The 11,288-nt window shown below is 52.9% G+C and overlaps 1 protein-coding gene across 6 annotated transcripts in view; it reads left to right on the forward strand.

Moving 5' to 3' along the window:
* The window catches only part of PTPRU (protein tyrosine phosphatase receptor type U), a 57,842-nt gene extending 48,022 nt beyond the window's left edge, over window positions 1-9,820 (forward strand). For all 6 annotated transcript variants that reach the window (XM_036396922.2, XM_054517186.1, XM_036396923.2 and 3 more), the window contains 4 exons: window positions 982-1,107; window positions 3,443-3,600; window positions 4,701-4,836; window positions 7,025-9,820. In XM_036396922.2, coding sequence (XP_036252815.1) covers window positions 982-1,107; window positions 3,443-3,600; window positions 4,701-4,836; window positions 7,025-7,087 — 483 coding nt within the window. In that variant the 3' untranslated portion in view covers window positions 7,088-9,820. The remainder of the gene's footprint in view (window positions 1-981; window positions 1,108-3,442; window positions 3,601-4,700; window positions 4,837-7,024) is intronic.
* The last annotated feature ends 1,468 nt before the right edge of the window (window positions 9,821-11,288 follow it).

The following is an 11,288-nucleotide window of genomic DNA, read 5'->3' on the forward strand; positions in this document are numbered from 1 at the left end:
TTTAGGGGTGTCTGGGTTACAATATTTAGCTGGATCATAAATGTTTACTGGTATAAGACCAACAGGTAATAAATCAACCTTTCCAGCAGGCAGCTCTGAAAGGTGACTTTGAGGGTACAGCCCTCACTTGAACTACGTCTTGCCAAGGGAAGTTTTAATATCCAAATTATAGTTCTGACTCTGGAAGGCTCAGAGATCTCAGAGATTTATAGCCCCTATTAATAACCAATTATTCCTGAGACACGTTTGCCGTGCAGTTGGGCCCAGGCCGTGACTGACCTGCATTGCTAAATGCCCTGTGAAAGTGTGGTGACAAACATCATATATTTTGTGTCGGTGCTGGTTTCCCAGCTGTCACACTGTGAAAACAATCTCACCCATGCTCCAGGGACTGAGCCATCCATCAGTGCCATGATGGACAGAGGGAGGGGGAGTTGCTCCCCAGAGATGCAGGCTGGGATTGCTTTGGCTTGGTGGGATGTCCTGGCCATGGGATGAGGAGCACTGACATCCCACGTTGCTGTCACTGTTGGTGGCAGAGTGGCTCCTAAAACCAGGAGGGCTGGAGAGCCAGCTGGGAGCAGCCCAGCCCTGCTCTGTTGTTGTGCAGGCTCAGGTCTGCGCTGGAACTGGGGCACAGCCCATCCTGCATCCTCCTGGAACAGCAGTGTACATTCGAGGCAGTGTCCTATTGTATCCATGCAGTGTGAGGGGGCTGTGTGGGTGCTGGGGGTGGACCTGACCTTTCATCTCTGATCCCTCAACAAGCTGGGAGATCCTCCAGCCATTGATGTTCTGAGTGAGAAATGGCATTGTGGTCCAGCACTCCACCCTGGGGCCACCATCCCACCCTGGGGCCACCCCGTGCCAGCAGCCCCCAGGGTCCAGCACCAGCCGCTCCCTTCACGGGCATCTCCTGCTGCCCTTGCCTGTGTCCCAGCCCACGTTTCCAGGCACAATGAGCTGTGCTTCTCTCCACAGCCCTGCCTGCAGTACTGGCCCGAGCCAGGGCTGCAGCACTACGGCCCCATGGAGGTGGAATACATCTCGGGAGTGGCGGATGAGGACATCGTGTCCCGGCTCTTCCGAGTGCAGAACATCACACGGGTGAGCTGCTTTATATGAATTACAGAATCTCAGGATGCTTTGGGTTGGAAGGGAACTTGAAAACCATGTTGTTTGTTCCTACCATGGGCAGGGACACCTTCCCCTATCCCAGGTTGCTCCAAGTCCCATCCAGTCTGGCCTTGGACACTTCCAGGGATCCAGAGGCAGTGACAGCTTCTCTGGGCAACCTGTGCCAAGGCTTGGCAACTCTTTTGATGGATAAATTTTCCCCTAATACCCCATCTAAACTTCCCATGATGCAGCTTGAGGCTGTCTTCTCCTTTTAATCACTTGTTACCTTGGAGAAGAGGCTGACCCCACCTGGCTTCAACATTTCAGGGAGTTGTTGAGAGCAGTGGGATCTTTCCTGACTGCTGGGGTCTCCAGCCTAACTCTCCTTCTGCAGAGGAGACAGCCCCAGCTCTCCTCCTGCCAGAGAGGAACTTGTCAAATTGCCATTGCTCCATCCAACCTTTCTGAAGTTCACAGTTCCTTGAAAGGTGTTAGAAAACTGCTGGAAGACCTCCTGCCTGAAGCTCCATCTCTGCCCTGCCACACACGTAGCACAGGATGGACACTCCCCATGTGGGCACAGCAGCTCCCCTGGTATCAGCAGAGCCCTTTCCCTGCAGGATGAGAAGATCCACACAGATTTTTACCCTTTATCAGTGTTGCATGGCTGGTTAAGCTTGTCTTGAAAGAAGAGAAATGCAGGGCAGCAGGGAAAGGATGCAGAGCTGTACACAGAAAGAAGCAGCTGATTTACCTATAAATGCCAGCTGGGAGAAGATGGCATCCCTGATGTCTTAAAACTCCTAATGGTTGCCAAGAGGCTGAGGCCAGTGCCCCAGTGAAGGTCACTGGGCAGATGGGAATTAGGGAGCTTGGAAGGGAATGTGTGGCTTGGCTGACGGCCCAGCTGGGAAGGTGCTTCAGCAGGGTGGCCGGGGCCAGAGGAGATAAATCCTGATTATCTGAACTCTTAACACAAAGAGGGTTTTGGTTCACGCTCCCCAAGAGAGCATCTGGCATTTCCTGGGTGTCAGCACAAAATCCTACACCAAATATGCTCAGCTCTCAGGTGGTAGGATATACTCCGGGCTAAATTAAAATGCAGTGTGATGGAAATCTCTGGATTGACGAGGAGATTCCTCCAGGGAACAGATTGCTGGAGCAGGGCTGAGAAATGCATGGAACCACTTTGTGCTAAGCCCTGCTGGAATGGAGATGGGCACTGGGGGTGGCACAAGTGCTCCAGAGCTTTCACCTCACTTCAAAGCAGATCCCAAAACTTTCCTTCCCAGGCTGTCAAAGGAGTTTTCTTCTGTTTCAGCTCCATTTATTTGTTTCCTCTTCCTCCTCTGCTTTCCTGGCTTCCAGCTGAAAGCAAAAACTGGATCCTAGGCTGGTCAGGCCATCACAGGCACATCACCAGCTCACATCAGAGCTCCCAGAAAGGTTCAGGAAAGCTCCCAAAAACGTTTAGAAAAGCCCCTTTTTGAAATGTGCAGGTTAGAGTGGGCACCAAATGCCCCCAACTCTCAGTCCCCAGGAATACCAACTCCCCCACAGGAACACCTGGTCCTGCTGCGTGGAGAAGGTCTGGTGCTCATCCCACTCAGCAGGCACCTGAAACTGCGTGGATGGAGCCCTCCAGAGCTGCGTGTCCCCCATCTGTGCCTGACCCCCATTTGTGCCTGACCCCCCCTTTCTCCTCCACGTGCTCCCCACACATGAGCTGTGAGCCCCAGGTTGTGTTTGGGGGGGTGACCGTGGTCTCATCCCATCCCGTACTCGGGATGCTCCGAGTGCTCCTGAGCAGGAGTCCCACATCTGCCCAGTTAGAGCCTGCTGAGCTCCGTGGATGTAATCCTCCTCCTGGATCCAGCTAACCAGATTAGCTTTCCAAACTAACCAGATTACCAGGTATTAAGCTCCTGCCTCCGTGGCAGCCTCTCAGCAGCCTCCTGGTTTACAGCGAGCACAACAGAACCACATCCCATGGATCTTGGGCATGCAAAGAGGAAGGTGTGATGGAGAAGCCTCGGGAGGCTCAGGGGCCCGGGAGCAGGTTTTGGGAGATACAGAGAGAGCCCAAGATGATGTGAGGTCGAATAAACCATGACAATGGAGTTCTCCTGGGTGGGATGGGTGGTAGAATGAGTGTGAGCTGGAGGTCAGGGCTGAACAGTCTGTGTTAAAGCAGCAGGAAAGGGTTTTCCTGTCTACCTCTACTGTCCACGTGTAGCAAACCCCTCCTTCCCTCTGTCAGATCTCCAGTGTAGGCAAATGAGGGTAGCCCATGGGTTCCAGCTGACAAGTTTTACTTTTCCAGTTGCAGGAAGGGCACCTGATGGTCCGGCATTTCCAGTACCTGCGCTGGTCAGCCTATCGAGACACCCCGGACTCCAAAAAGTCTTTCCTGCACCTCCTGGCCCAGGTGGAGAGGTGGCAGAAGGAAAGTGGTGATGGCAGGACTGTGGTGCACTGCTTGTGAGTGTCAGCTGGGGAGGAGCAGGCTCTGCCCAGGGAGAGATGCCTCCAGATTCCATGTCCACAGCACTGCCTGGAGATCCTCACAAAGCCCTCACTGGGGTGACTTTGTCCCCAGATGGGGCTACGTCTGCCACAACGTGTGTTTTGGGTCACCTCCTCCATGAGATGGATGCTCAGCAGGGGTGACACCAACCTGCCCTTTGTGCTGGTCCCCCAGCCTTGGCAGAGGCCCTGTCCCCACATCCCGTGTGTGTAACAGGCTCCGAAGGGATGTGGCAGGAGCTGTGCCACTCCCACCACTTGCTGCTCATTGTTGGGGGGGGGGGGGGACAGAGAATCATGGAGTAATTTGGCTGGGAAGGAACCTTAAAGCTCATCTTGTTCCAGTGGGAGGGACACCTCAGGTTGCTCCAAGCCCTGTCCACCCCTGTCCTCCCAGTGGGATTGGTTCATGAACACCGTGTGTGTTCTCCTCAGATGGGACCCAGCACCTTCACAGATGGGGAAAGACAGCAGTGAAGCCTTTAATCAAAAACTAATTACAGCCTTGTCCATCTTCATTAGCTGAAGGATAATTTGAGAACATGCTTTATAAAGCTCTGGCATCGTGTTCTCTCTTCCTCTCCCATGTTCCCATTGCTGTCAGGCTTCAGGCGTGGTGGTGTGGGAACAGGGGTTCAGCCCAGGATTTGGGGAGGTTCCCAGTGCCCTGTGTGGATTGTGGGGCAGTTCCTGCAGACAGCAGCACCACCGTGTCACCAGCCCAGGGTCACCCTGTGCAGGGCAGGAGGGTCATGACAGCTTCCCCAAGGTCACAAGGAGCTGATCCATGGCAGGGCTGGGACCTGAGCCCAAATGTCCAAGATCCAGCCTTGGTAATCCAAAAGGGTGTTTTCATGCTCTTGTGTGGGTTGGAGGGCAGGATCATTGTCCTGCCACCCCATGGGGCAGGTTCAGGTCCCCTGGTACAGGTACAAGCCCCTGCTCTGGGACATCCCTGGGATGCAGGGTCGGATAGAGAAAGGGAGACTTGGAGGAAGCAGGAAGGTGCTCTGATGCCACCTTCTCACCCCTGACACGTGTGTTTGTCCCACCAGGAATGGAGGTGGCCGGAGTGGCACCTTCTGTGCCTCCACCATGATCCTGGAGATGATCAAGTGTCACAACATGGCAGATGTTTTCTTTGCTGCCAAGACCCTCCGCAACTACAAACCAAATATGGTGGAGACCTTGGTAAGCACCAGACCCTCCCTGTCCACCCCGGCTTCTGGTCTTGGCACAGAGGAGAGGTGCTGGGGATGCTCACCTCCCAAAATGCTGCCTTTTCCACCCCAAATCCTGATCAGCATCATGGGCATCCTCACGCCAGCACTGTGCTGGGGTGGGCTGGGAAGTGAGGCAGCTCCTCAAAGCAGCCTTGGGCTCGTCTTCATCCTGCTGTGCCAGCACAGCCTTGGAGTCAGTGCTGAGATTGTTGGAAATCCTCCCCAGGAGCTGTAAGGCAGAGTCACATTAACCCACGGGATGTAACTGTGGTTCTTTGGAAGGTTTGTGGCATTGGGAGAAGTGCTGGTGTGGAGTGAGATAAATTCCTGTCAGAAATATGAAAGGGAATGAGCAGCACTTGGAGTGAAATTAATGGGTGCACAAGCTGCTGGGAGCAGCAATGGAGTGATGTGTCCTGAGGAGGAGGCTGGAGCTGGCAGCAGGTCAGGGCAAAAAGCCCCTGCCCTAATTCAGGCCCCTGATGATGGAACAGGGGAGGGACACACTTGTCTGTCCCCGTGGTGAAGGGATCCAGGTGCCTCATGATGTTTAAACAGCAAGTCAGCTGGAAATGTTTACCCTGTTTAGATTATAAAATCCCTAAGTTGCAAAATGAAATGGTTTTGAGGAGGGGATGTGATTTGCATTAGGAATTAAAAGCAGAGGAGAAGGAGAGGGAGGGGAGAGGGGAGCAGGGGGAGGGATGCAGATAATGGAAAGATGATGTGACAAGCATGAAGCCACCAGACCCATTGGGCTAAATTGCAAGGGTATTAAAAAAAGGTAACATTTCCCATCAGGATACCAGCCTCCTCCTGCCTCAAATGAACCTGAACTGGCTATTCTGGGAATCTCAATCTCCCAGAGTCACTGGGAGGCTGGATCCATGTAAGGAGCTCAGCCCAGCAGAGAGCACTTCCTGCTGCCTGCACCCCTTCCCCCTGTGTTTGCCCCGGGGGTTATTTTTATATGATGATAAATGGAAACAATCCCTTTCCTTAATCCAAAAAGCATTATGTGCTTTTAATCTGGGTTGCTGCAGCCTCCTCGCTTTGAAGTCCCTCTCCCCCTCTGCCTGCTCCCACCTGGGATCCTGTGGCCGCCCACCCATGTGGGATAACGGGATTTTCGTGCCACTGCTCAGGTTCCAATCCCCATCCTGGGGGACAGGAGCTCTGCCCTCTCCCTCCCTGCTCTCACACCCAGAGTGCCCCCACCTGATGTCCCAGTGCCTGTAGCAGCACCAAAATCCTGATTTGTTTGGGGTTTTGCTCTCCTGGGATGGGCACTGCCACGGTCAGAGCTCTCCTGAGGATTTTGTGCTGTCAGTTGTACGACAGTGGGAGAGCACAGGAACACATCATGGACAGGAGATAGGGATGGATGAGCCTGCCCTCACAAGCCCCAGTTCAGGGATTTTTGTTTCAAAACCAGGAGTCAGCCACTCTGGGTTTTCCCTTTGTGCAGCTGACGGGGAGTGAACGGTGGGAGGATGCTGACACCATCCCTGGATGTCTCATGAAAAGATGGGAGAGGGAGCCTGGTCCTGCTGGACAAGAGAATTTATGATAAAGGAATGTCCTGGCAGAAAGGGTAGGGTATCTCCATCCACTCCAGCCATGGATATTTGCCTGGGTGCTCTCCCCTTTTCCAGCCTCTGCTGAACTCAGAAACAAAAACTCCTTGATTTCCTACCTAAGGCTTTGTTGTGGACACCTCTGACCCCAGACTCCATTGTTCCCACGTCTCTTCCATCATTTGACTGACACATGTCAGTCACTGAGGTGATTAAGTTGCTGAGCCCCAGTGCTGGTGGTACCTGGGGTGGTGAATAAAGGTATTTTCACAGTAAGGGGATGTTGCAGTCCTGGTTCCTCCCTTGGGGCAGGTGACGGTGCTGTGTGTCCCCAAAATGCTGGATTTCAGTGTGTGTGGAGCTATTGGATCTGGGGCACCATGCCCCTGCCCCAGCTGTGGGTGTTGCTTGCCAAGAGTGGAGTTTTCCTGGCTGCGGCTTCAGCAGAATTGTCAGGGGGCCCCAGGAGGCTGGCAGGTGTTTCCTGAGGGCTGTTGACACGTGTTTCTCCTTTCTCCTCACAACTTTGGGAAACAATTCCCTCCGGATCGTAACACCCTCTCTTCTCTCTCTGAACAGGAGCAGTACCATTTCTGCTACGACATAGCACTGGAATACCTGGAGTCCCTGGAGACCAGATAGCAACTGGCCCACGAGAGGGGCACAAGGGCTCGTGCAGGGCCGTGCCAGCCGCACTTCCCAGCTGGGCACTGTGTCCCTGCTCGGGGTGGGCAGGGAAACAGCAAAGGACCCACCAGGAAACTTGGGATCCAGGAAACAAAAGGACATGGAGATGTGTTGGCCACTCTCCATCTTCATCCTCTGCTCTCCATCTTCCCTCCCTGCCCTGGGCGTGTCCCAGTGGGTGGATCCCACAACTCAGCCGGTTCCTTGGAGTCACAGCCTGGGGTTGGTGCTGCTGGATCTCTGCAGCTGCTGGAGAGGAGGCCAGGGAGGGGAGGAAGAGGAGGCCACGAGGAGCTGAGGCTGTTTCCCATCAGAGAAGGATGGACACTGGGAGATGTTGCTCTTTTGTGTGTGGTATTGAAGCTGCTCCTCGAGGAGCCCGGCGGCTGCTGGGGGTTTTCCCTTGATGGGGCTCACTCTGAGCCAGAGCAAAGGACCCCCAGGAGCTCCTGAGTTTCTGCCCCTTGGACCATGAGTTTGATCCTCTTTTAGTTCTGTGAGTCCTGACCCTTTGTGTATCCAGCCTTGGACAGACAGGGATGAGGGATGGGGGGCACTGGCCATGCAATGTCCCTCTGCAGGGACTGACCTGGACCCTCCTGGTGCTTTTGCAAAGTGTTGGAGGGGATCGTTCCCCAGCATCTCCACACCTTCCCCTCCATCTGTAGCAGTGAATTCTTCCTGATGTCCCACTGGCCCATGGGTCTGTTTTTAACCCTGCCTTTGTGCATCATTGCATTTGAAGCAAAATCCTCAAAATTCGGGTCCATCCCAAATACATCCTGGATGCCACCCCTGGGCAGTTGCTGGGCCTGGTGGGGCAGGAGGACGGATTTTGGGGTGGTGTTGGCTTGGGCTGAGCTGTGCCAAAGCCGTGGCTGTGTGTTGGGGCTGGACAGGGGAAGGTCCCCACACTCCTGTGCCACTGGGGCTGGTGGCTGAAGGTACCTGAGGTGTGTTAGTTCCATCCTGCTGCAGGTGGGTGTGAAATGGCACTTCTTCCATCTGATGTTGTGGTAATTCTGGGGATTCTACTCTCAGCCTGGTTGTAATAAAATAAATGGCCTTGGGAAGGTGCATCCAGAGCGATCCAGGTCTGGGAACTGAGGGGAGGGTGGTTCTGTCCTGAGGGCCAGGCAGAGCCCTTCACCATCACTTTGGGGGGGGATCAAGCAGAGCAGGTGAGAAGCTGTTCTCCAGATGCTGGAGGTTTCATGTGGGCAGACCTGTCCTTCATCCATCTGCCCCCTTCACCCCCATCTGTGTTCCCCCCATCCTCCTGCCATGCCTCCCCAGGGCAGGGGCAGCTTCCCTGCCCTGCCTGCCTGGGGCTGCCAAGCATTGCCCAGGGAATTCTCCCCAGGGAATCATGAAGGCTGCACAGCTGAAATGGCCGGAGGAGCAAACCCAGGTGATGTTTCCATCCACCTTCCAAGGGGGAAAGAGAGCAGGAAGAGCCATCCCTGCCCTCTCTGCCCTTGGACAATGTGCCACTGCTGTGGTGATGGGGATTTCAGCACCATCCCAGACCCTTGGTTCTGCCACCTCCTCCCTGAGGAATTCACAGTCTGACAATAACTTATTCCAAGGGCTATATGACATCATTCCTTCCTTCTTTCCATCCCTGCTGTCTCATCTGCAGTGTGCCCATTCTGTCTTGTCACCAAAAGGTCTTTTTTACCCCCAAATGGTCCAGTAAAACCAGTACCTGACTACACCAGTACTCACACTGGGATAAATCTGTGTCCTTTTCCCAGTCCCCATCTCTCCATAGACCTGCCTGTGCTGTCCTAGGGAAGGTGCTGCATGCTGGGTGCAGAAATGGTTTGGTTTTTTATGAAAATGGCTGAGCTGAGCCTCCAAAATCCCTGGGAATGGGATGGGATGCTCTGGGGGCTGCCCAGCCCTGGAGCTGGAGGGATGCTGCTGCCTGGGCCACCCACATCCTGCCTGTGGTCCAGAGGGAGGGAGCATCCCACAGGGCTCTGCAGGTAAAGTATTGCCAGAAAGAGGATAAGGAGGAGGGTTGAAACCCCACTTAGTCCTTCAGAGACAACAGAGACTGGAGGAGTTGTATATATGTTTTAAAATCAAGAGTTTTTCCTTTTTATTTTATTTTGATACCTCCTTGCTGGGTGTCTCTGGGTTTTTAGGGCATCTCTGGTGAAGGGCAGATTTTGAAATCCAAGTGCTATAAAACCCAGCCCATCTCCAACTCCTACTGACATGCTCCTCTGACATGAGGAAGGACATCTTGTACATAGAAATCTATATATAGAAATCTATATATAAAAATATAAATACTGTTCTTAAGATGGATAATGTTTATTGGTATTACAGATTGGAGTGGTGCTTTTTTTTTTAATAAAAACAAAACAAAAAAAAAAGGAAAAAATTAAAACCCAAGAAAAACACTAAATTGGAACAGTTTTGTCTATATGCAGTCAAAGTGATCCTAAAAGCTGGCAGCATCCCAGAGCTGGTGCCAAAGGGACTTGGGACCATGAGGCAGCTCCACCATGGATGAGGATGGAGCATTGGGACCGAGGGAGGGACGTGTCTGATGTGGATTGTACCACACACATCCAGCTGTTGTTAATGGTTTTTTTATTATTTTGTTATTATATTATTTTTGGCTTTCTTTCCTTTTAAGAAAATTAGTTGCATAAATAAATGTTCCAAATTTGTGATGGCCTCTGGAGTTCTTTCCTGGCTCTGAGCTGGGAGCTGTGATGTGGGGAGCCCTGAGGTGCAGAAGCCTCTCTCTCAGCCCTATCTTTTAAAGGGTATTTTTGGGAATAGATTTGCAGGGCCAGGTTCCTACAAAGCCCCCATGGCACAGAGGAGATGGGGTTGCCTTGTGCTTGCAGAGCTTTGCTGTTGGTGCCCTCCTGGAGATCTCAGACTGGGCAGGGGTCACCAGCCACCCTGGCTGCCCACAGCTCCTGCTGGAAGAGGTGGTGTGGAGGAAAAAGAGCATCAGAGCATTTCCCAGCTGGAAAATGAAATCCTGTTGTAAGAAGAGCCTTCAGGAAAAGTTCCTGCGTTGTCTTCAGTGATTTATTTATTACGAAGCAGCCTTCAGTTAAATGTGTTGTGATATGAAACACTTCCAGTAACACTTGAGTCTTAATTTAATGGAGACCAAGGAAAAAAATCTAATTGACTTGTCAGGATTGTTTTTCATCTTTAATTAAGGCTCGTGAAGGAAGCAGTAATTACACTTTACTGATACATAATAAAAATGGGGATCATGCAAATTAAAACCAAGTCCTGCCCTTGGGAAGGGCTCTGGGTGTGTGGGTCCAGCCCTGGCAGGGTGTCCGTGGGGCTCAGCTCTGTGTCCCCAGGGCTGTCCTTGAGGGCAGGGTGGGCTCAGACTGGTCTGAAGAGAGAGACAGCAGCTGCTCCCAGCAGGAACCGAGAATTGTGGCTGGTTAAGGTAAAAATGGGAGCAGTTCTGTGGGGACAAGGGTGGTGGCCACTGGGTTTGGTGGTTCTCTGTGGCCCCAGGAGCTCAGGGGTGTGGGTGGCATCAGTGTCCTTCCTTACTTCGTTCCTGCATCTTTTGGAAGAGGCACGGACAGCCCAGAGAGCCAACAGGGCCCCAGAGCCAGGACAGGAGCAGAAGTTCAGGTGCTCATCCTGTGGTGATGTGCTGTGGAGATGTCCTTCTGTCCCACCTCGGATTCATCAGTGTCCTGGTGAGTGACTTGTTGGGGGTAGCTGGGGACGGGATGGGATGGGATGGATGGATGGAATGGAATGGAATGGAACGGAATAGGATGGGATGGGACCCCTGTCCCTGTTTTGCAGAGCCAGGAGAGCTTGGCATGGGCATGGCTTGAGGCACTTGGGTCCTGCTGCTGCTCTGCCAGGCCTGGATGGATCAGAGCCACTCAAAGGGAGCACTTTGCATGTCAATAACCAATCCAAATACGTGTCCAGTGCTCAACTCTTGGCTCTTGGCAATTGCTTACCAGCTCAATGCCTCCTTTGTGCTGTTATCTGCAGCACACATGCCTAGTAGAGCTGCTAATAATTTCCCTAAGCCAATGTCATGGTATTGTTGGAGGTGACCTGGATATTCTCATTCCATCCACTGGCTCTTTCCCTAATCCTGGCTGACAGACAGCACTGGAAGTGTTGGGGAGTT

The sequence above is a fragment of the Molothrus ater genome, chromosome 24 (assembly GCF_012460135.2).
Source record: "Molothrus ater isolate BHLD 08-10-18 breed brown headed cowbird chromosome 24, BPBGC_Mater_1.1, whole genome shotgun sequence".
Classification (NCBI taxonomy): Eukaryota; Metazoa; Chordata; class Aves; order Passeriformes; family Icteridae; genus Molothrus; species Molothrus ater.